Genomic DNA, 24658 nt, shown 5'->3' on the forward strand with positions numbered 1-24658 from the left:
CAGAAAAATGTCTAACTGAAAATTATAAATTCATTATGAAATTAATTCTTAATTGCTTTCTTACCCAATCTGACTCCACAAAACCTATTTTTATAAAACAAAAATACCCTGATCTATTCTATTACTTTTATTGGTCAAAACTACTATTACAGTTTGTGTTCTTGCTTCTGTTCCGTCTCTGCATTGTATTTATTTTTAATGATTGTATGAATCTTTTCATTTTTAAAGCACTTTGTAAGATTTGATTGCAAGTTTGATTGTTATGTGAACATCAAACAGTTTGTGCATGCAGCTCTGTACGAACATCTGAATGTGCTGTTTGCATTCACGCGATAGATCCATGAGTATGTACTGCAGAATGTATGCGTGTGTCAAGTGTTTGTGCATGCATACAGTTGACGGGTGTTACCTGACAGACGTCGGAGCGGATGCCAGTCTTCCAGAAGCCCTGACTGCTGAGCTCCACTGTCACCTCACGGCGCATAGTGTTCTTCTGACGGATCTTCTGAAGAGCTTCCTGCCAAACAACCAACCAGTCAATTATTGATCTGCTGGAACACAGCCTTCAGGGACAGCTCCCATCCTCAAAAAACCCACCCCGCCCTCACCCCCTCCCCTTTCTTTCACTCCTGCTCTTCCAACAGATAGGATGGCACATGCAATAAACTGAAACCTCCATGGCATGACACACATACGGTACAGCAGTGGACAGGAGCAACAGGGGAAGTGACAGCTCTGCTGGTCTTGGCTAATTGAGGCACTGCAATGGGTCAGCATGGCTGTAGGCAGTGTTAGTGGTGGTACTGGGTGTGGATAACCTGATACTGAGGCTTCAGTCCCAGCCACCAAGAGCTGAGGCACCTGCCTGCCCATTAGGACCACCACACAAGAGCCTAGAGGTACTTCCATCAGCTGCAGCAGCAGGAGGAATCATTACAGATAGATACACACACACACAAACATATACAGAGCATCATGTCAGCCCTACAGCAAATAACTGGAAATTCAGTGAAGTCTGAGACAAGAGGGTCCTACAAATAACAACCAAGATGGAAGATGTATTGACAGACTGCACCTCCTAAATGTGCGTGCACAGGAATGTGTTTCATTCAACTGAGACGCTATCGACTCCATCCGAGTTAGCCGTGATCTGCCTAAAATGGAACGCCAGGAATTTTTGACTCGCAGAGGAAATAAGAACAACAAAGGCATGAATAAATAATGCCATCCTACTTTGAACTGTGCATCAAAGTGAACAAGCTCACCCACGCGCAGCACATGCATGCGCGACTACACACAACAAATCTTTCCATGGACAGCCAGCCACTGTATATGGAAAGCAGTAATCACAGCGAATGATATGTAAATGCTTTATTATGCAGGGCTTTCTACAGGGTCAGGGAATGGACAAAAGTACAAAAAGTAAATCATTAGGATGGGGAGGTAGAGAAACTAACTTTCTGCTGGTCAAAAAGAACAAGCCACAGCACATTTGACTTTTATCATCACATCCTTCTGCTGAGAGGAGTGTTTGTGTTTTGGATCAGGCTGAGGTCAAACACCAAAGACACCGTGTGAAATTCACCGCCTGTGGAAGGAAAGTGAACATCTGTGTGCTCTCTTACTTACTTATGCTTTTGCAAATGTATTTAGGGGACTTAAGCTTATTCTCCCATTTTTCACATCGTCTGAGCAATGTAAAGCCGGACGATTAAAGCGGCTGGAGTTGAGTCTGTCAAACCTGATGGCCAAATTTCCATAAAATGTGTTTTCATGGTTCATTCATTCATCACATTCATGGTTTTCCAGAGGCCAAATTTGAATGTTTTTGGCAACCTCTCCAACCTTTTCCTCTTGGACCACGCTTCGGCCAAAATGTTGTTTGTTTGGGAGAGATGCACTTATTCCCACAGGTTAAATGTACTTATTGTAAGTTGCTTTGGAGGAAAAAAGCGCCTGGCAAATGGATGTAATGCAATATGAAAAATGAGGCTGTGCCAACAAGATATATCATAAACTAATGGGCATTCCCTATTGGAATAAAACATTTTGGTTCCAATTATTCTATCACTCTTCTTTTAGCGCACCCTCAGAACAAACTACCTTTCGAGAGCCTCCCGACTGATGAGGCTCTAGCAAAATACTTGATATGTTCATTCTATCAAAAACAAAATACACACGCACAACATACTGCACGTATTTCACTGTTTATTGTTCCTACCACATTCATTTTTAATGTACTTTGCTCCCCTTTCCCAATTCACAGGTGATGTCACCTTCATTTTACTCTCTGGATCTTTTGCGGGATTATTTTGTTGATTGTTTGCTAAAGCTTATATTAAGGGCCAAATAAATTAGAATTCTTGTTAAGAGCCAGGTTTAAGTGGCATAATCTTCAGATTGGGTCAATTTACATTGCAGAGGGACAATTATCCTTATGAAGGAATCCCAGTCAATACTGGAATAGACTGAGAAAAAGAGTGTTCTTGTGTGGCCCAGTTGAAGTCCAGACTTGAAACCAATGGAAAATCTGTGGAATGAGTATAAGATAGCTTTTCAAAGACGCTCCTCTTACAGCACTACTGAGCTTGGCCAAATCTGCAAGGAAGAATCAGAGCAAATCCCCAAATCCACATATGCCGCACTGATAGAGAAGACTCAAAGCTGAATTCACTGCCAAAGTACTGACTCTGTGCTGAATACTTATTCAAATTAGAGATGTGAGATAATAAAGTAACATAGTTTTGTATTTTTTCAATAGTTCCAAAAGTGCTTTATAACCTGTGTTCTCCTTGGTTACATTTTGTACACTGTAGACCCCCTCCCCCTCGTAGAAAAAAAAAAAAGAGTCAAAGGAGATGAAAGTATTTTGTGAAGACAATATCAGTCTGTCAAGTCGAGTGTTTGGCTGAGGGACTCGCATAAAATCCATCTGGGCAACACACACTGACAGTTTGTGTGTCCCTCAATGCCACACACACACACACACAGAGACACACAGACACACACAACCCTCCGTGCTCTCAGCATGAGATCTTAAAATGGGTGCAGAGGCGTGCGCCGTGGTGTGAAGGCCAGTTCTAGCCAAGGCAGACACCTTTGGTCTCCCTGGAGCTCTGTGGACTCCAGAATGAGCACAGAGGTATCAAAAGAGCCAGTTGGAGAAGCACAACATTGCTGTGAACACCTCTGACAGGGTGATTCTTAATGGTAGAAAATGCCTATGAGAGGAACAGCCGCTTAGTCTTTCGCTGAAAGACCATTTACACAGGAAGCTTGAGTGTTCCCTCAGGCATTAAATAAGCAGCGATGCCACACTGCCACAGCACTGAAGAGACACTGACGTGGCCAATGCTTGTGGTGAAGCCTGATGGACCCAGTGTGTGAGTGTGCATGTGTTTGGGTTCACTAATTGCTCCAGTGCAGGTTGACAGTAGGATTGTCAGGGCCTGTTAGCCAGAGAGCTTTGCCGAGCTACCTGGGAAACAAGCTAATTGAGCTTGGAGTTCTTGCTCATTATTGGTTCAGAGTGTATCAAACAGGAAGACACTGGATCTGTAGCACACTCGAAGCCTTAGAGAGTGGAAAAGGTGTAGCTACCGTAAAGAAGTAACTGCAGTCCATACCGAATGGGTTTCTTTTGCTTTTGTATCTTTTCTTTGGGTACAAAGCACTCATACTCAGCTACCTCAGGCCACACACGCGGCACATGTACCCTGGTATTCCCTGTGGCTACATGGTCATTACTTCACCAAACCTAAACCTTTTCCATTCTCAGTCCCTGGCGGTGGTTTGACCTTCACACGCAACTCAGGAGAGCAGTTACAGCCGTTTTATTCTGAGCTGTAAATTCATCTAAATTATGCATTATTAAGTTGAATAAAAGAAAAAGCGACCTGAAGTAAAGATGAAAGGAGAGAAAGCTCAGTGATATTTCATGTCGGAGGAAAGTGTGAGGAAAGGAAAAAGTGCAATCTGTGGGAGGCAAAGGTCAAACAACATGCTCAAAATTCCTGCATGTATACCAATTGCAGAATACAATTCTTTTAATTCCTGTAGACTGTTGAGTGAAGGTTTGGTAGTATAACACATGTAGAGGCTGGACAATTTCACTGTTAAGTCAAGTAAGGTTACAATTAAGCAAAACCAATTATTATGTATCTGAAATACAATTTTCAAAATGAAATAACACATATCTAGTCTTGTGTACACAGTACTAATGAGCAAATTAATATTCTTCCAAGTTAAATGCCTGGATGCAATATTTAAATATCCCTCTGTTGCAAAACATTAAAGGCGTGACAGTGAGGGTATGCTTTTTTTTTTATACAAGAATCAACAAAACCAGAAAATAAGCTTTGTAAGTTTTGGCTGTCTCACTTTTGTTTAGTGAAACAGAGTCCGTATTACTTTCAGGAAATAACTTTCGACTACCAGCGGTGAGTTGCAGATAAGCAGCATTTGAATCAGTTCGCACAGCAGGAATAATAGTAATGGTAATAGTTTCTTTTCCTTTTTTTTTTAAATGAATGGCTTTGAATCTCTTATTTTTGCCAAGTGTGCAACCTTTCATATCAGCAGGAAATGAGCTTCCAAAATATTTAAATTGAAAACGCACTGCAAACCACATCCACGTAGCAAATGCAGGCCACCTGACAATGTTAAAATATGAGCGTGACAAAGGAAACAAAAATTATCAAAGTGTGTTTTCTTCCCTTTCAACCTACCTCTCTCTGCGTCAGCTTCTGCTTGTCAATCTGCTTGACCTTGGGGCTGTTGGCCAGCAGGTGGCGTAGTTTCACATAGCTCTTCCACAGCTTCTGGTACCTGCCAACAGTAAATAAGGCGGTGTCAGGCTGACAGGAGTCCGTCTCCACCCCTCACTCTCCCGCTTTGCAACAACACATCAATATTTCATCTGCGGCTCGCCTGATATTAAACATAATTTAACAGTTGCCTGCGGCCGTTATTACATTAGCTGCCTGTGTGCGAGGGGCACTGGACACAGAAGATTCTCTGTGTTTCAGATGTCCACTGTTTGAACTGCGAACACACACACACACACACACACACAGTAGTTTCTTTTTGTTAAAAAAGCTGTAAGTCATGAAACATTTGAGCAGCCCTGACACATGGCTCGAGAGCTATGTCACAACCTCCTTATTCTCATTTTCTAGAAAACCCCCATTGTCTTTGCCCTCATTTGCATCTGAAAAGAGGCAGGGAGTTATCGGCAAGGTGACATGTAGCCGCCATACTAACCACCTACCCATTCTCCCCCCCCTCTCTCCCCTCCCTCTCTCTCTCTTTTCAATCAGACCTCTTGATTGATGCACTGAGGGCCGAGTGTGACCGTTCTGCTCCCATTCAGGAGACTTTCTCCTCATTTACCCAGAGTTATTCAATTATGATTGGTGGGATGGAGGAGTAAGGTGGTGGGGTTCGGGGATAGGATGGTGCATTGACGGAGAGAAAGGCAGAGAGAGGCATAAAGAAAGAGAAGGAGAGAGAGTAGGAAGGAAGGATGGAAGGAGAAGAGGGGGGAGGTGTTTGGGGGGGGGTGTTCTGTGGAATAGAAGAATTATAGAGCTTTAATAGTGGGGACTTCATTAGAGACTGAGACGAGGGAATGAGACGGCTTTACCGCCTCGATTATCAGCTCACCACCACCTCCGCAGTGAAGCAGCCCGAGAGAGAGAGAGAGAGAGAGAGAGAGAGAGAGAGAGAGAGAGAGAGAGAGAGAGAGAGAGAGAGAGAGAGAGAGAGAGAGAGAGAGAGAGAGAGAGAGAGACTATCCAGGCTGGGAGGCCCCTTCGTCCCCAATCCGCTCCAATGACCTTTCCACAGATCCGCTGTGTGCTCTCAGGGTAGCACTGCCGCGGCCCTCGCCACTCCCTGCACATGCTTTCATTAGCATATGCTGCCACTTTCTTTCTCTCCTGTTTCCTATCTCCAGCCCCTTTCAGCCATGGTATCTGCAGCACTGCTGGCTTCATCTATCTGCTAAAGTAATGGCTTTTTACATACGTATCTGTTACGTAAATGTTCTGTAATGGCTCTGTTCAAACATGACAGGACCATTACAGATAGAACTACTATACTATACAAAACTATATTTCTGCTACCTCGAGTATGGTTAAAAATTCTTATTTGCTCACGTGTGGACACTGATCGTGTGAATATTATAAAAGCGGACAATTTAGGGAAACTGATGGTCTGATGATTGTTGTGTGTTCCTGCACAGTGAAGAGAAAAAGGTGCCCAGCAGCATGAAGTGGAGAAGTTCAAAAAGGTTCAACTTAACGCAAATGTCCCCTGATGCACGGAGAGACAACCTAATGACAGCCAATCATGTTCATTTTTCTTTCCACATGAAACAAAAGGCGGACAGTTGTTTTCTACTCCTGTCGAGTATGTGAGGAAAACAGGGACGACAGCTTTCGAAATCTCTACAACGTAGCATCTACAAGCTACCGGGGCTTAAAAAATAAAAATGATACACGGAGAAACAGCGCTCAGGAAATGAACTACTTCACCGTGCGCCGGTAGAGTGGCAATGTCAGGAGAGAAAAAAAAACACAGCCCAATCTGAGCTGAGTAAATTATGTGCTCAACTTCGCTCTCATGAGAGACAAGAGAGACCCCGCCACTCTGAATCCACACGTGTGTCACTGAGGCGTAAATGGTGACGGCATTCAATTTAAACTTGAGCCAGATTGTGGGTCTACAGGAATGTTACTTGGTTCTACCCCGCAAGATTGCCATCACGACTTCTACAGAAAAGACACTGTGGCTCATTCAATGAGACTGACAGCAAATCTATGTCTGAAAGGGGCTTCTGTCTCCTTTTCGTCCTCTAGATTTTGTTTTGACTTCTTGTTTCTGCATGCCATTCGTATTAGTTTCTATCCTCCCATCATGTTTCTATTGCGTTTCATCCGTCTCTTCGAGGCGTCGTCTGTCCTGTTCCATCTTGCTCTCTTTTCTTTACATTCCCTGACCTCTGACATGTCATTATGCTGGCCTCAACGCTCGGAATGGAGCTAGAGAAGCCTCGAGTGGCGGCCCTGAACACAAATACATCCAGTGGGCAGTGTGAAAGGGAGAAGACGAACACAGCTTCTTCAGTCTCCTGAGTTAATATATGCTGCTGCTGTGTCCAAGGCTCCCTCTCTGCGGCATTGCCGCCGCCGCAATCAACACCGACTCCTGCCCTCGCTACACGCATCATTAGCAGTGGTAGGAAATCCTTTCCACTGGTCTCTTACTACTCGTTCCTGCATCAGCTAATGATGTCCCAGTCCATCCATAAATTTGTCGTTGTCTGTCGCTTTGAGAAGTTTGACATGGCAGCAGGGTGCACGGGGATGAAAGAGCTCAGCGGACAGGCGGCTAAAATGTAGCGGCAGGGGAGAGGGGACATTAGTCAGAGGGAAGAAGCAAACTAGTTCTGCCTAAATGGATTTCCTAATGATCATCCTCTTGTTTGCGTCTTCATCATCGGCATTTTCCTCCTGCAACTCCTCCTGACTGTTGAGAGTGATACCAGATATTTGAGTTGAAATAGAAATCCACAGGTTTAAATTTAGAACGAGAGCACAGAAACCAAGTTGTGCGCTGACTTTTGATTGGTGCTTGTCGCGTCTCTCCAAACACCTCAGAGACCGCAGCTCAGATGATCTAATACACTGCTTTTGTTAATTATGCAGCAGCACAGTACAGTATTCCCCACTGCAGCCCTGTGGCGTCTGTGTGTGGCATTACTATTCACGAGACGTAAACCGCAGCGGCTCCCACGGCGGAGGCACCCAGCGGAAACCTGGGACCCGTGACGATGCATGTGAAAATGTCACGCCACTCGTCTTCCCATCCTTCTAGTACACATATTTTCATTTCTCCCCTCCTCTTTGACATACGCCATTCTCGTCCTAGTCGACATGCGACACGAAAGATTCTGCCGTCACAGTGTCCTGGGAGAGCGCCGGTGAATAAGGTTTGAGGGAACAAGGGGGAACAATACACAGTGGGTGGGGGGAAAAGATCTGTACTCTGATGGGTGGTCGACATTTATGCGCGCGTGACTGTGAGCGTGTGTGAGCTTACTGAGGGTCGCCGGCGTAGCTGAGCTGAGCGGGCCGGATCCCAAAATGAACGATGATGGGAAAGGTGATGACGTCTGGATTGAACTGCTCCCTGTCCAGTTGGTCGATACGCACCGAGCTCGGTTTCTAGGGGAAAAGAGGTCAGTACAGTGAGTCACGTTGCAGGATAAACACATTGATATAGCCACAAGGCAGCCATCATTCCATCATCTGCTATAAACATGTGAAATAACAAATAATCCATGCCATAAGGGTCGTCTGTCACAGGAACGTAATGAGATGATGCTCAGATTTGGCTTGTAGCGTGCGTGCAACAATGATACAGGGATGTTAGGGATGGCGAACTAACTTCTGACACTCTTATCAGGGAGGAGATTGACAAGCAACATGTCCTCCGCTGACTCCCAAATCACAGTTAGCCTGTCAGGCATTTTGCGAGATCAGAGGAAGGAGCTGTAGCATAAGGCGTGATGAGCTGCACGGCAGATGGCTCGAGGCTCGGGCTCACCTTGACATTAGCCGCGCTCACTCGTCGCGGCCTGCATACAAACTTTGAATATGAGAGCAAGAGGTCGCCAGACAACTTTGATTTAGCCTTTAAAGCGACATAATCAGGTTTGATTGGCTTGATTGAAGGCTTGATGATTGCCCTGTTTACAATGCAGACATAAATACATCCAATACATATACTGCTTCTGTACATATGCGTCACTGCACCAGGGTCGATGACATTTGTGCTCTCATTTGTCCACTGTGTCACTGTGGGAAATAATCACTCGAGCATGGGATGTTTGATTGGCATCGGACCCCTTCATTTTAAGCAGTATGTGTGACCTTGACATTTCACCGTGGGTACAATTCCCACAAATCAGAGCATGCATGGAGGGAGTTGGCCCACCTAGCTCTGACAGGACATTTTATTAATGTACTGTATTGTATGTATGTAGTATTGTATGTTTTTGAATTCCATACCACTAAGAACATCATTTCTTCACCAAATTGGATGGTTTTGGTTACTATTAATTGGGTTTACCAAATGAATCAGAAAGTATTTAGATAATAATCGTTTCTATTGTTTATTGAGGGAAAATTCGTTCAAGGTATTCAAATGTGAGATTTTACAGCTTTTCTCTGTTTAATATCACTGTAAATGGAATATCTTTGGGTTTAGACCTTTTTAAAAGACTTTGTTTGACTGGCAGACCAATCTTAAACTTTAGTGTAGGGATTAAAGACTATTATACACCCAACTATCTAGAAAACCTGACAGCAGCAATTCAGTCCTGCCAGCAAGAGCAGTTGACTCAATAACTCACCCACGCCAAAAGGTTACACAATCATATTCACTGTTCATATGCAACCTTTTAGCTAGCAATGACATCTTCACCTTTACCCAGACACAATTACTGTACATCCTTTAAAATATGGGCCAGACAAGAAGGTTAACCAACTTCACTGTGACATAAACGCTTCGGCCCAAATAGTGTTGATGACAGCGAACGCCCTTGGGGATAATAGGTGAGGTTGCTCATGTCACAGCCTAACAGGAACAGCCTTATTCCTGGAGTGTCGGGGGTTGGGGGCGACGACTGCCCTTGAAACAGCAGACAAGGCCACCTCCTGTCATTAACAGTGAGACTGAGGCCTCACCATGCCTGGGTTGGTGACGATCATGCCCTTGCACTCCTCCGCGTATTTCTGCCACTCCAGCTCCTCCCACTGCAGCATGTCTGCAATCTCCTCCTCGGGGACCAAGGGCTTGCTGCTGCGCAGCAGGTAGAGCAGCACCTGATGCATGGACAGCACCTCTTTTCCGCCATCTGAGACAATTAATGAACATAAAAGCACACCAGAAATAAATGCATGTGTGGACAGAAGCATAAAAACACCACCACAAGGTACACAGTTCACCAGGGATTCGCAGTTAATTAAAAAAAATGCAAAAATCACAGTCTTTTGTAGCTACCGTTTGTGGAATTAAACAAGCTGTGACATTTTCCACAAGGGAAAACGTTTCACCAAGCTTTCATACAATGTATTCTTTCACCGTTCGAAACTCTTGGCCCAAAATCAAGGCCGATGTTGGTAGAAAATCTTTGTTTTTATACACGCATCTCACCCTGCCTCACCTCTGCCAGCTCTCAGTTTTTGAACCAATACTACATACTGTGAAAATGTCCCCATGCATCGCAATCGCATTGTTCGGGAAACACACAGGTGAACAGAGGCACCGAGGCGAGGTTGGATGCCTTACAATACGTGCAGGCACATAATGACACGTGCATGGAATGACATTCAGAAAGAATCAGAAATGAGAGCGATACAGCCGGGCACAAGCATGCAATCTACCAGGTCAATTACAGCCGGTTTAACAGACACACAAAATGTATTGACCTCCATTTATGAGTGTTCACATGGACTGACGCACAAAAATCCGCTGCCCTCTGAGTTCTGGGAATGCATTAAGACAGTAACAAATGCATACCCACACACTCTCACTGTAACTTTCAAATACAGCATCAACACACTCTCCCTGTAACTCCCTGTCTCTTCTCACTCATTCTCTTGACAGATCACATCAGAAACATTGCATTGGACAGTTTTTCTTTTCTTTTTTTTTTTTTTTTGCTTTTGTAATAGAGACAGATAAGTTTTTGTAGCGCCTAAATTGGGAGAGCTAGGAGAGAAATTGTTTTTTGATGTAAAGAAGGTAGGTGGCATGGCTGTCATAACAAACACTGAGGCGATATCATAGTGCACCAGCACCATCATGTGTATCAAAGATGAATATCATCAACACCGCAGCTCAGGCGCTGTGTGTCATTTTGCAGAGAACGTACCGCAAACATCACACACGATGCAGAAAGCCGCGTATGCAGAGATGTTTGGAGTAGACATTACTGGAGACATGCAGCTCCTTTTTTCTTTTCTGTAGCACATTTCAATATGAGAAATGTGTCAACAGTGACCACCAGAGGGAGACAAATGGCAAATGAAAGCAGTGCAGGTTCTTTGTAGATTGTTAAGAGTCTTACCAGGTAAGAATCGGACAAAACGGGGCATGAAATGGAACTGCTGGCATCCAGGGGAATCATTGTCAAACTCAGGACCTGGAGGAAAGAGCAGAGAGGGATTTTTTTTTTGTTTTTTTTGTTTTTTTGAGAGCAACCTTTCAAAATAAAATCTAGCCAGCTTTTCAAACAATTTCAGGATTTGCAGTGTAGAGTTATGATTGAAGTGATCACAGTTATTCTGGTTGACAGCTTAATCTCAATTATCAATCAATAATATTAAATTAAATAATATTCAACGTACTTTCTTAATCTCAAATCTTATCTCAAACTATAAAAGTGAAATAATATGTTCACTACTGTAAATATTCTATGATTATGTATGATGACTGTAGAGGCTAAATTCATAATATCATAATTACATGTCAGCCAGTTCTGCCTCTGAGGAGAAACCTCAGATGCTTTCTGCACACAATTCAACTAATTATTACTCCAACAGACAGTTTTATTATAGTGGAATACTGAATGTGACTGTGCTACAAACTGTGCCATAAACAGAGTTTAATAAATATGCAATACTGTTATTTTAAATTTATAACACTATCAGATCACATTTCAACCTATTTCTAAAAAAAATGAGAATGTAATGAATGATGTAGCCTCTGACAATGGTAACAATATTTTGAAAGGCCACATATTACTTAAGGGTGAAGGTTACTTAGTCATACAACTATGTATCTGGTTAGCTACCACTATAGCAATGTAGAAAATATATACGTCTACCAAAAGAATGTCTACATGCCAGGACAAAGAGGACGAATGTCAGGGATGAAAAGATTCTACAGTTACATCCTTTATGCAACATGCGAGCTACGATTTGAGATTATTTCCTCTTGCTCATTTCAATTTGCAAGCGACAATCCCTTTTGGGAAACGGCCCTTGGTTTGGGAGTGGTACCTGTCAAGTTCCAGTCATACAGCTCAAGGATGTCCTTGAACAAGTAGGCGGCGAACAGCTCCAGGCCTCGGACACAGTAATTCTGCACACGGAAAGAGAGATGGTGTGATGGTTGATAGCAATGTTGTGTGAGTTTATACTGAGTACGTACAGTATAAGCAGACTAAAAACAAAGCTGTAATACTGCCATAAAGAGTACCTTAATGTAGATATGACTGATAGGTAAATCCAGGTCTCTAACGTTATCACATAAGCCACCTTATCAGTGTAATCAACCTCTACAGGTTACAAAAAATCTCTTTTCCCTCTTCTGCAAGGATTAGCACCTTCGCTCACCCAGGCACTGAGGTGTGAGGGTTACATGTGGCTCAGCCGCGCTCAGACTCAGCCGTTTGAGATAAAAACAAAAAGGGGTGAGAAAGGGGAGAGAAAGAGCTGGGAGATAAAGTGGGGTTTTACCGACCTCCGGTGTCATCTCCTCTATGAAGTGAATGGTGTAATCTATGTTGAAGCGGATCACACGGCACAATGGGATCTGTGATGATGAAAGGAACAGAGGACGAGAAGAAGAAAGGACAGGCCGACTCATTACCATGGCGTTAGGCAGAGGTTACAGCTTTTCAGGGAAACTCATTAAAAACTCATCTCTGCTGTGGTGCAGCTCGCCCAAAATGGTGGACACACACAAGCACATGCAACAAAACTAAAAAGTAATGTACGCTCAAGAAATCGCACTGTAACTCGCTGTAAAGTGTTTAAACGTGCACAACCTTTGGTCAATTAAAAAAAAACCCTGATGTGTACAAACTCTCACTCACACAAATCACATGCCTCCACACACACACACACACACACTTGAAAATGAAGTAACTCAAATCTCACTAAATAGATAAGCCTGCTCTTCTGTGTTTAATCTCCCTAGTTACACGGTCTTTGTTGTCAAAGCGTGGGGGTCCATTTTAAGAGATTAACCTGGGAGTCACACTTATTCTTGCCCATCCCGGCGGCTAACTAGCAGGGGGCTAATATCACCACGCTCCGAGGTTCCTAATCCCCCACGCTGCCACAAAGCGTTTACCCCAGCTTTTAACAAGGGCTGCTTAAATTATCCAGTTCAAATCACGCCTAATCCTCTGGGCTCTTTTCAAGCTAGACGGATATTGACCAAGTAGTTTATTATTCAAACATGCAGGAAAAACACACACGCGCAGACACTAGCGGACACGAGCACATACGTGTATCTAGACACAGAAATATTCCCACTTTGAACACATTTTTCAAGAAATGGTGGTTTGGTGGTCCCCTATTGATTTCTACTTCCCTTTAAACTTCTTCCTTGGGATAAAAGTCAGGCACACAGCTCAAATGGCAAGAGAGAGAGGGTCCTTTTAAGTCACGACCTCTCTAATGTTTGACAGTCACTGATGGGCCTTCAAAAGTGAGGGAGAGGACTCCGCGACAAGGTCAGCGCTGTGAGAGAGAAGCACTTTGTCCGGGGCAACAAAGAAGCCGACCCGAAGCCAAAAGCCGATTTGAAGTTATTTTTGAGGAGAGTGGAGTTAAAAGGAGAAAGGGATTTTTCACTCAGACGCTGACCTAAATTATATGTGTTGCCTGAACGGACATGTAAGAGGAGGATGGGGATCATGTGTGGCCAACACGGAGCTGGCTGAGCAGCGGTCATATAAGTGTATGGAGAGAGGTTAGAAGATCATGGACTTGGCTGCTTTATACAGCAGATGTTCATACAGATAATCTCACACACATCACAAAGAGGAAAGAATTCACAGTAGATGTGTAGAGTACATTAATAAGAATATTTTTATGATACGATAACATATAGCCATGTGACAAATTGTGTTAAAAAAGCACACATGAAAACAGAAACTGTACTGAAATAACTTCTTTTGTGTTTTCTGAATTAACAAGGAATCAGACATCCTGCAACCTCCTCCAGTCGTTATGATGAGACTCACTTTATGAAGCAAGACAAATTTCAGAGAAACCTGAAAATGAATTAGTGAAATGAGCCTACATTCAAGCTGCGAGCCTTAGCGCTCAATTCTGATTTATTGCTCGGATCTGATTTTTTGCTTGGCTGTTCATATTTTTTATTTTTTATTTTTTTTAAATGTGGCTTATATCAGATTCCAGAGTCAGAATCCTGAACAATGCACGTGCGAGGTTATACGGTTTCATTTTATAAGCTGATGAGTGGAAGCTGAAGATGATAACGAGAACGAGACACACATTTTTACTAGGCTTTTCGTGGAACAATGGCTGCTGCTTCTGTACGGAGGTGTGTGTGTGGATGTCAACCCAAATACTAGTATAACACTTCGCTGCCCCTTCACTGAAAACCTCCGTCACAGCCGCCTTCCGTGTTTGTATTCATGGAGAGACTCACAATTGTGATGAATCTTGATCTAGAGTGACATTGAAGTCGTGTGAATTCAGATATGACCGTTCACGTCGAGGTTACACACATTAAACTTTTGCTGCGCAGTGTGAACATAGCCTAAGTGAAACAGTACAAAGCTTGCTTTATGTAGAACACATGTGTTTTAGTAAAAAAAAAAAATGACTTCCTGAAGGTGAAATGTCTGCGATATATAAGCTTATATAGAAGTTGTGGGCAACTTTTCCATTTCACCTGTGTGAGGTTTAAATTGAATCTTTGAATAACATAGCCAAGAAAAGTCAGTGTGACACCTGGCCCCAAACACACAATATGAAAGAAACTCAAAGGAAATAAATAATAAAGATGACATAAAATATAAAAAACAAGCATAGCAAATGGGGTTCGCCTTACAGTGACATACACTGTCAAACATCCCGCGGTGTAAAATTCATGGCTTATCGCCTTGGCAGTTAACAATTCAAAGCAGGCTTACGTTAGTGAGCGGTGTGTGGGAGAAAAGGGAGAAGCCTTCAAACAGGTACTCGTGGTCATCGTACTCAATCACCGTCGGCCTGTCAGTCTGAAACAGGGAAACAGCAGGACCACTCAAACACAGCCCGGCACAGTACGCAGCAGCTTAGGTAGAAAGCTGCGAATATACACTGCTGTGACACTGCATTAACATGTGATAAAGATACAACGTCCTTACACTATATACTCTGCATTATAAGACACATTCTTCTGTATAAAGTTATTCACTTTAGCCTTTTAATAAATGCGACTTCTTTCATTTTAGGGTCTCGACAAAAGAGACAAAGTCATACCAGGAAGTTGGTGGGAGGAGACACAGTGATCCTGTAGTGGAACTGTTTTCCAGCATTGTTGTTCATTGGACGACACTGTTTCACAGACTGAAAGAGACACATAGAGGCAATTACTAACATGTATATTATCCACTTCAGAGCATTTGTGCTTTGGGCTGACACTGTAATGGTTTACACCTGAGGGCAAGCGGAAGAGATACAAATTGGAAACTCACTTTTTTTTCCTCTCATTTTTAGGATTGTCCCCAGCTAAAGGAATGTATTATTCACTACGAGTCAGAGGATTTCCTCCACTAAACAGTAAAAGTTAATGAGAAATTAAAGCATTTCTCCACAATGATTGTCCCTGCACAGATTAATGATGCAAAAGGTTTTCGTAGAATCTTATTATTAAGACCAAAATATATTTGGGGAAATGATTGGGATAACAAGAGATCTAAACAACAATTTCTATTAACGCCTGATGACTACTAAAAACTTAACTGACATTGTTTTAATGAATACAGTCACACGTCCTATACACTTTATAAAGTCATTAAAAACAACTAATTGACTAACAATTTCCAGGTCAACCAAGACCGTAACAAGCAATTAGTCAACTAATCGACTAACGAAGGTGCAAGCCCTGTTCATTTCCCCACCCAAATAGATTTTGTAAGACATAAAACGACCTTCAAGTGACGTATAAATGCCTGCAAAGTGGCTGGTACCACAGAAATATACCACAGACAACACTTACCAGCATTAGTCTGGGGACTGAATTTACCTCCATGAAAAATACACACTCATTAAGTAATCCATGACCTTCATTGATCCCTATGGACTACCAAAAGGGAACACAACACTGACTGACTTTACTTTAAGATGCAGTGATCAATTCAATGATAATGAAATATATCTGAGATAGGATCAGTTGAAGATGCATCCATGTGGGAAGGCCAGAAATCTCAGCACCTGGTAATATAATCGATGAGTCACTGGTATAGTTCCAACTCCCCTGTCAGATTCTTACAGATGTAATATCATCATTTGGTTCTTTAGGATGATAAAACCTCATTGTCCCTTTAATACAATGGAAAATGGCCACTGTACAGAGAATACATTTAGGCTGAGTAGAATAATGTCCTTGGCCCTGTGCGCAAGGTTATGAAAGGGTGATTTATTCACGACGTGTCATACCTCCTCCCCCGGGTAGATGCTGTGGCGGATCCCTGTACGTCTGGCCTTGGCACTGCACTTACACAAGGGACCATCATTCATCTGGACAGAAAGAAAATACGTAAATCAGACACAACTGCTTCACTTGCCATGTACAGCACGCTGCTGAAAATTTTACATTTCAAAATTCCTGACCTTTACTCCTTCACTGGAGTTTGGGGGGTTTTGAGTTGTCCTATGTGACAGTGAAGGCAAACTCTGACAGAAAGACTTTTCATGCATTTACCAAACATTTCACTAGTTGGAAATTACCTTTATTTAAAAAAGGAAAAACAAACCCTTCAATAACCTTGAAGCACTTTTCCAATTACGTAGTTAGATGTCGGACCCCAAACTGCCTCGTCTACTGAAGCGAGTGATTTCCAATATTTACTACAATGATTTCAAAACCTCCCTGACCTCGGTGCGCTCAGTGAAATAATGTTGCAAATGCATTAAGAGCAGGGAAAAACTTTATAAAAGTATATCATCATATAGATGTCTGTATTATAGATACACTGGCACCAAAAGCGCAACATGTTCCCTTGTTATAAGTGGCAGAGGGGCTTCCCTCCATGTTGCTTTAGGTTCATGTTCGTAATCTTTCATCACATTATCTATAAAACATAGTTAAACTAGAAAAACAAACAGAATTTCATGAATATACTGCGTGTGGTATGTGATTAATTGCTGCTGTTTTCAATCATTTTGCCAGTTTAGTGTCAGTTTTAAAGTCCTGATAACAACATATCAGTTGATAATGTAACTGGTTTGATCATCTTGATAAGAATCACTTATACTTCTTACTCACATAAAAATAAATGTCAGTGCTCTCTGGTGGACAAACTATGTAATGGAGACCTTGTTTCTAAATAACCTGAAACTAAGTTAGCTGAAGTTGCAGTGTATTATGTATTGTCTGTTCATTTTTTTAAAAAGAAAAAAAAGACTGATAAGAGTTTTAAACCAACAGCAGATATTAGTCCCCCCTTTAGTAGGTTAGGGCTAACAGAGGGCAAATGACTCATATGTGTGAATGTATGTTCAATGTTGATCAGACTAGAGATTTCATTTGTATCCACGCTAAATAAAAAGTGTCCTGCTTCAGTGATGGTTGAATGAAAGAGCTGTCGCTGCCTTAGAAATCCTCTTTGAATCCTGTTTCATTTAGCTGAAGTGGATTGTATCATTTATTTACATTTATTAGACTTCATTGGAGCATCATGCACAGTTTAACATGTTAAAAGGTCATATTTGTTAGGATTTACAGCATTGTAGTAACACTATTATATACTGCCATCTACTGTTATCTCTTAATTATGTGCAAAATCTTGTAAGGGTTTTGGTGTAGAGTATGAAAGGGAAGATTTCAGCAGTTGTCAGGGGGCCAAATGTCTTTGCTAAAGGATCAGATTTGCCCTACACTAGGTTGTCATGTGGAAATATCATACCATGAGTTGCCCTGTCATTCCCTCATATACAGTATACCATCAAACTGCTTCAGGAATGGCTTTGGAAGAATCTGTTCTCTAACTTTGAATCATTTGTCAGACCTGTGCAGGATCACAGGAAACTGATGCAGGAGATAAAACAAAAAATAGAATTTGGTTTCGTAACATAATAAATGTTACAGCAGAGAGCGAGACCCACCTGCCCTGGGTCGTTGTACCACAGCTCCTCATGCAGGCGGTCGGGGTGAGCTTTCTTTCTCTTGATCTCAGCAATGACATCAAAAACCTCTGAGTCAGAGCTGCTGGAGCAGGTGCTTCCTTCACCATCTGACTCACAGTCTGACTCACTGCTGCTGTCGTCTGAAACCGAAAGTGTAAAAAGGTCTTTAATCATTAGAACGTCGTAATGTTGGAGACGGAGACATAATTCGGTGAGCCGGAGCTGGTGGAGTGGTTAAGCTCCCCCTGCTCAGCTGTGCACCCACAAAGTCTTATACAGCATAAAGTCTCAGTAAAGCAATCTGTCAAAAAGATTTCAAACTGTGTGCACTCTGGCTGTGCCGGCTATTATATAGGAATAATTATCCACACAATGCTGGTGATACAGAAACGTTTCAGATCGGCAACCTAATTTCTCAAGCCAACTGCAGACTCGAATGCAATCTATGAGATTAAAAAGAGCAGCACAGTTGCCAATGTTGACATCTGGCACTCATGTTTTCTTTATTTCACCTCACAGTTGTCACTTACTAAAAAGAAAAGCCTGCGCCAAAATGAGGATTTTAATTACCAGTCAGCTGAAGAGTTTGTGGTTCTTAGCTAAGCAAAGTCTTCAATTCTTATCAGCGCTTTAGCTCGAGTGCGTGATTGTGAAGTCAGTGCCCGGAGCAACATATTTAGCAAATTAGATCTCCCTGAGCGAGATTTATATTATTGCGGTGCTGAAAGAGACAATCAAGCTGACAGCCCTGCAGATAACATCATAAACACTGAACTTAATCTCTGCCGCAGCCTAATGCACTGCTGAGAAGACAGCAAGTTTGTATGCATATCAATTACAAAAGATTGTCAACAGATGTCTGAACTGCTTGTATTGTTATTTAGCTGTTGTCCTTACATGCTTACAGGCTTATTTACATACATTGTACAAAGAGCTATTATTTGCCAACTAACCTGTGCAACAGTGCTTTTTGCATATCAAAACATTTTCCCACGTGATTATACGAAACTAGACACCGCAGGACTACCCACCTGGGTCCTCGTCCAGTTTGGTCTTTGGCGGGTCCCATTTCGGTCGAGCGTCCTTAGCTCTCTCCTGTCTCCTCCCCAGCTCTTCCTCAAAGCGCTCGTACAGGTCCCGCAGCTTACTGGTCCCCACCACAGTAGAGTCTCCCTGAACAAATATAAATAAAGTACATGACTGTCTGTGACAGATTTTTAAATGTCAAATAGAACAGAAGTACAGATAAATGGCCTTAGTAATACCACACTGCAGCTGTTTGTTTGTTTGAAAACTAAAAAATGGCCCGTCTTTATCATGTGCACACCAACCGCCACTCTTAATCTATAATTATATCATTGCATGGTTTAGGAGGATTAAAAGGTCCAGTGTGTAACATTTAGGAAGCTCTATTGGCATACGTTGATTATAATATGCATACGTTTTCAGTCAAATCACCTAAAAATAAGATATCGTTGTATTTGCGTTACCTTAGAATGAGACGTTTTTATCTACAGACCGCAGGGTCTTTTTTTCTCCAATTTAATCCACCACGTTAAAGTGCCGTGTTTCTGCAGTAGTCCAACAGAACACTGGCTCTAGATAATAGATATTAGCACGTTTTGCTGCCACTGCTGTTTCTCCAACACGCTTGGAAGGCTGAGCTGTATTCAAATTGTCGCAATCTGCAACTTGACCGCTAGATGCCACTAAATCCTACACACTGTTCCCAAGGATCAGAGGTCATGTGATCACACCCATCTATCGGCTGAAGTCTGAAAGGTAACGTTCTCACTGTCGCAGCAGGAAAGACAGACACAGCAGTACTAAATGTGTTCGTGGAGGAGCAAGAACTGAAGAAATAAAGTTAGGCTCCATCTTGACATTTACCTTCACTTTAGTTTTATTGAAGGACAGGTCGGGTCACGGGCAGAATGTGTAATTTGTGTCAAAAAAACAAGCGTTCAGAGTCTACTGCTAAAGGTCAGAGTTTTAGCAAAGAAACAGCAGTCGGCACTATCCAAAAGATCCAAAGACTTTTAAAAAAAAGCATTTGAGAGTGGCAGGTGGTGATTTGCAAAGGGCCGACCGAGGTGTCTTTTGAGTCCTCGCTATTAAGTGAGAGGCTCGAAAAAAAACATTCAGCATTGGAGAGCAGATAATCCAACTCTTTACCACCACCAGACTACATTGATAAAATGGCAGACAGAAGATTAGGAAAGTAAGTTGGATAAAAGGATATCAAAGAAGTCTGTGCTCGGCATTAATGGGCACTGTGTTAAATGCATTGAATTAAAACAACTCTTTAATCTACCTAGAAAAAAAACAGCCGGCAAAGACCTTTTTATGGCTATGGACTCTTGCGTAAGTGTATAATAACAATTAGACATCAGAACAAAGGATAGATAAAATCCAGACAAAAGTGCCAACAGTACCACTTGGTCCATGGGGTCATTGGAGTAGTAGTTCTCAGCATGTGTGCAGCGGATCCAGGCAGGTTTCAGCAGCTCTTCTTCCTCTTTCTCATCGTCCCCTTTCTCTTTCTCCTTCTCTCGCTCTCGTTCCCGCTCCCTCTCTCGCTCTCGGTCTCTGTCAGCTAAGGCCTCCTCAGACTCTCTGCTCCTGATGGAGGAGTAGCTGCGCTCTCTGCTCAGGCCGGAGGAGCTCTCCGACCTTCTGTCCCTCTCCTCTTCCCAGCGACCGCGTTTCCTGTCTCTGCTCGAGGACCGACTGCAGGGCACAGATTAAAAAAAAAAAAAAAAAAAAGACCCCAATTATCGCAGTCAGCCCAGATGGAGACTTGTGAGCTACAGCCTGCAGCTTTATGGAAGTTTGACTGTGTGTTTGTGCTTCAAATATTTCACCAAAACAATGAACAACGAAGCACAACTAGTGGGTTTAGTATTTTATACAGTCTGTCAAATAGAGCCTTGGACAGTACACTTCCTCTGGTATTGAAGTAGTGTATTGGTGTTTATTTTTACCAAAAGGCTACATATTTCCATTTAAGGTAAATCCAGCAAGTACATAAATAATATTTATTTATTTCCTGAGGGAAACTGTGCACCATGCAAGCATTTAATCCTAAACTTACTGAACCTAAAGCACTAATAAATATATACGTGACATATGCACAAATAAAGAAGCAAAAATAAAGGAGGTGTGAGAACAGCTGCCAGCTGAACCAGAGCCAAAAAGTGACCAAAATAAATAATCTGAACATGAGGTTTAGTTGGGATTAGTAATTCACAACAGCTCTTGCAAGACAAACAATAAGTACATGTACAGGTACCTTCGAGGCCTCTTTCTGTGCCTGTCGGGCGACTGGGATCTCCGACTTTCTCTGTGTCGATACCTCTCCCTGTGAAGTGAAGTGAAGTGTAAGGAAAAATAATTTCACGCATCAGATTGATCTCAGTCAGGAGAGTCACTGGTGTTTACGTACCTGCTACGTTCCCTGCTCCGGTGTCTGGGGGGAGTCCTGCCTCTGTCGTACTCAGACCTGTAGCGTCCACCCTCTGGCCTGCCGCGCCTGTCTGGACTCCTCCCGCGGTCCTTCCTCTCTCCAGGAAATTCCATTTTATGCTTATCACCGTGGCTACCGTAGCCATAGCCCTTCTGCCTGTGGTCATCGTGGCGATACCCCCTTTCGGGAGACCTCCTGTTGTCCATGGGCTTCTCGTACTTGTATTGCCCCCCGTGCCTGAAGCTGTGGTCTGGTTTAAACGAGCTGGGGCTCTGAGCGTAACCAGGGCTGAAGGTGGGAGGAGGGAAAGGAGGGTGGGGAGGATGGGGGTAGTTCATGGAGTACGGAGGGTGGTAGCTCATAGACTGAGAAGCTATGGGGGGAGGCATGGTTGGGTGTGGTAGTGGTGGTGGCGGCACAGGAGGCATCATGTAAGGATGGTAGGCATTCTGAGCAGACACCTGGGACCCTGGAGTGGGACCACCTGTGGAGCTGGGAAGGGGAGGAGGTGGAAAGTTAGGCGGGGGTTCGGGGAAGCCCTGCCGTCCAGGGGGCTTGGGGAAAGGCGGGCGCACTGGGCACTGGTTAAGAGAACTGGGAGTCTGAGACTGTGCTGGCGGAGGGTACTGCATGAAGTCCGAGTGCGGAGGCATGTATCCGCTGTTTCCATGGTAGCTTGAACTGGGAGGGGTCTGAGGATCGTAGTGGTATGGGGGAACGGGAGGCTGGGGAGGTGGCGGTCTCAGGTTGGTGGGTCGGTAGCTTTGAGAGGAGCCGTGCTGGCCTGTGGGCATTCCTCCCCTGGGGCCCCCACGATCCTGATGGAAAGACATGACTGTGGACAAGACAAAATAATCAGGTTACGACTGACATTCACATTCATCCCTCTTTAATGAAACACTCCTGAAAGTAAATTCACCTCTTTAGTTTGATTGTTTTTCCCCCAATGAACTGCCATCTGCAGTCAGGGTTAGGGCTACATTTGGTTAACATCTGGTTGTGGTAGACTGGTTGGGGTTGAGGATAAAGATAATATATTCCTTTATTTATCCCCCCCTTACTATAACCCACACTATAAAGCGTTCAGTAAAGGCTGGTGGTGAGGGGATACACAAACAGGCATCAACCTCACGTCGGGAAGGATTCCTCTGAAGGATTTCAAAGCTTTACTGCTTCATATGATTGTATATTGTCATTGTTGGCCGGTCTGGTTTCGGGTTTGCAGCTTATTATACACAACAGCTGCACAGCTTTAAACGAACCGCTTGCCTTGATGTGAGCATCACCGGCTAGTTAGCGTTAGCTACAAAAAGATGCCGTTTTCCAAAAACACGCATAAAGCGACGGAAAGTAAGTAAAAAAAAATAAAGTGTCTCCCTGCACGAATATTATTAACTAACACAGTATTATCTTGAAGCAGCTAGGTTAGAGCTCCACCGGCCACCGTCGGGGACATGTTAGCAAGCCTGCTAGCGCGTAATGACAGGACGAGAGAGGAAGAAATTACCTTCAGTAAGATTAAAGGAGCAGTCAGCAACAGCAGCGGATCATTCCGTCCTCAAACACACAATTACACCGGTGGAAGTGTGTCTCTAACAGGGCCAGCGTTACTTAAATGAAGCTACGATACACAGCAGTTATCTCCTGGGTGTCACGCTTTCAGAGGGGCCGTGTTTCTAGTCGGAATGGTTAGAGAGAGGAACAAGCATTGACCAATCACATTCAGCCACTCGGTTTTTTTTGACCAATGAGATGCCGGTGTGGTTTTGAAGGGTTTCTCACCAAAAACAGGACTACAAAACGTCACCTGTGTATGCATATTTATTTATATATATATATGTATTTATATACATATTTATATTCTTTATATATATATATATTTATACATTAAAAAAAATTGCAACATCTACCAATTTTTAAAGAATATATTTTTACATAGCATATAGATAATAAGGGAGTAAATTAAGCATTTTCAATCTAAAATGTAGCCACAATTAAGCAGAACTATAGGCTGCACTGTATTTAATTAAAAACAAGAAAAGAACAAACATTTGTCATCCAAAATTGTTGCATTGTGTAAACTGAGGAATAGAATATGTGGATTCTGTGTGAATACCCAGTGTTAGAGATATACCTTTTAAATTGTGATCCTCTACCAGCCACTGAAAGATAAATGTTCAAGTTCAACAGCCTCTCGATATTAAATCGTTATTTTGTCTGACATCTACCAGCCACTTTAATATTTTCCTCTTCAGATAATACAGATTAAGGCTCTCATCTCACAAGTTCCTTCAACCCACATCTGTTTCTAGAAAATAAAGGCCAGACTTAGTGTGTACTTGTAGGATGTATCCACTAGAGAGCAGCAGAGGTTCTTTTATCCATTGCATGACAACGAACTGGTGCAACAATTACCATGGAAACATATCACACATCATTTCCAGAATGAATGAGGCAGAGGCAACACCACAGATCTCACATAGTACATTCATTTCTTCAGGCTAAACTGTATTATTGCATTCTTTAAAAACCTGGGGAACATTTTGGCCTCAATCCATGCATCTTCTCCCGTATTATTCTGAGGGGGGGCGGTCTATTAGACTTCTGCTCCGTATTGATCTGACCCTGTCCCTGGAGTTGTTGGTCTGAATACATGGCTCACAGCCCAGTTGTTAACCTCCGTGTGAGGTAGCATTGACGTGGCCCCTGCTGTGATGTTATGTGCTGCACGTTGTTGCCGGATGAATCAATGTGGAGGAGCGAGGTTAAAGCCCACACAGTTTGCTTGTGGTCGACACATTCTGTTCCTGACCACTAATCACCTAGCCTGAGAGAAAAAGAAATACTTCGGCTACTAGTTAAACACTTAGTTGTAGTGTGTGGCCAAAAGTATGTGGACACTCTCACATATTTTTTTCTTTTACTTTTGATTTGGAGCTGATTTTCATGGTTTGGGATTGCATCCAATTAAAGGGAATAATGCTACAGCTTACAGTGATGTTTTAGAAAATACTGTACTTCCAACGTC

At 42.9% G+C, this 24658-nt stretch overlaps 1 protein-coding gene across 2 annotated transcripts in view; it reads right to left on the reverse strand.

Annotated features, from left to right (window-relative positions):
• Positions 1 to 23307, reverse strand: part of drosha (drosha ribonuclease III) — an 80929-nt gene extending 57622 nt beyond the window's left edge. For both annotated transcript variants that reach the window (XM_051410513.1, XM_051410514.1), the window contains exons 1-16: positions 23138 to 23307; positions 21610 to 22465; positions 21457 to 21525; positions 20600 to 20894; positions 19196 to 19337; positions 18144 to 18304; positions 16476 to 16556; positions 15297 to 15383; positions 14966 to 15052; positions 12535 to 12606; positions 12072 to 12153; positions 11138 to 11212; positions 9753 to 9922; positions 8104 to 8228; positions 4728 to 4827; positions 410 to 517 (exon numbers count right to left, since the gene is read on the reverse strand). In XM_051410513.1, the coding sequence (XP_051266473.1) occupies positions 410 to 517; positions 4728 to 4827; positions 8104 to 8228; positions 9753 to 9922; positions 11138 to 11212; positions 12072 to 12153; positions 12535 to 12606; positions 14966 to 15052; positions 15297 to 15383; positions 16476 to 16556; positions 18144 to 18304; positions 19196 to 19337; positions 20600 to 20894; positions 21457 to 21525; positions 21610 to 22463 (2508 nt within the window). In that variant the 5' untranslated portion in view covers positions 22464 to 22465; positions 23138 to 23307. The remainder of the gene's footprint in view (positions 1 to 409; positions 518 to 4727; positions 4828 to 8103; positions 8229 to 9752; positions 9923 to 11137; positions 11213 to 12071; positions 12154 to 12534; positions 12607 to 14965; positions 15053 to 15296; positions 15384 to 16475; positions 16557 to 18143; positions 18305 to 19195; positions 19338 to 20599; positions 20895 to 21456; positions 21526 to 21609; positions 22466 to 23137) is intronic.
• Positions 23308 to 24658: the final 1351 nt, after the last annotated feature.

Source organism: Dicentrarchus labrax, unplaced genomic scaffold (assembly GCF_905237075.1).
Source record: "Dicentrarchus labrax unplaced genomic scaffold, dlabrax2021, whole genome shotgun sequence".
NCBI classification, from domain to species: Eukaryota; Metazoa; Chordata; class Actinopteri; family Moronidae; genus Dicentrarchus; species Dicentrarchus labrax.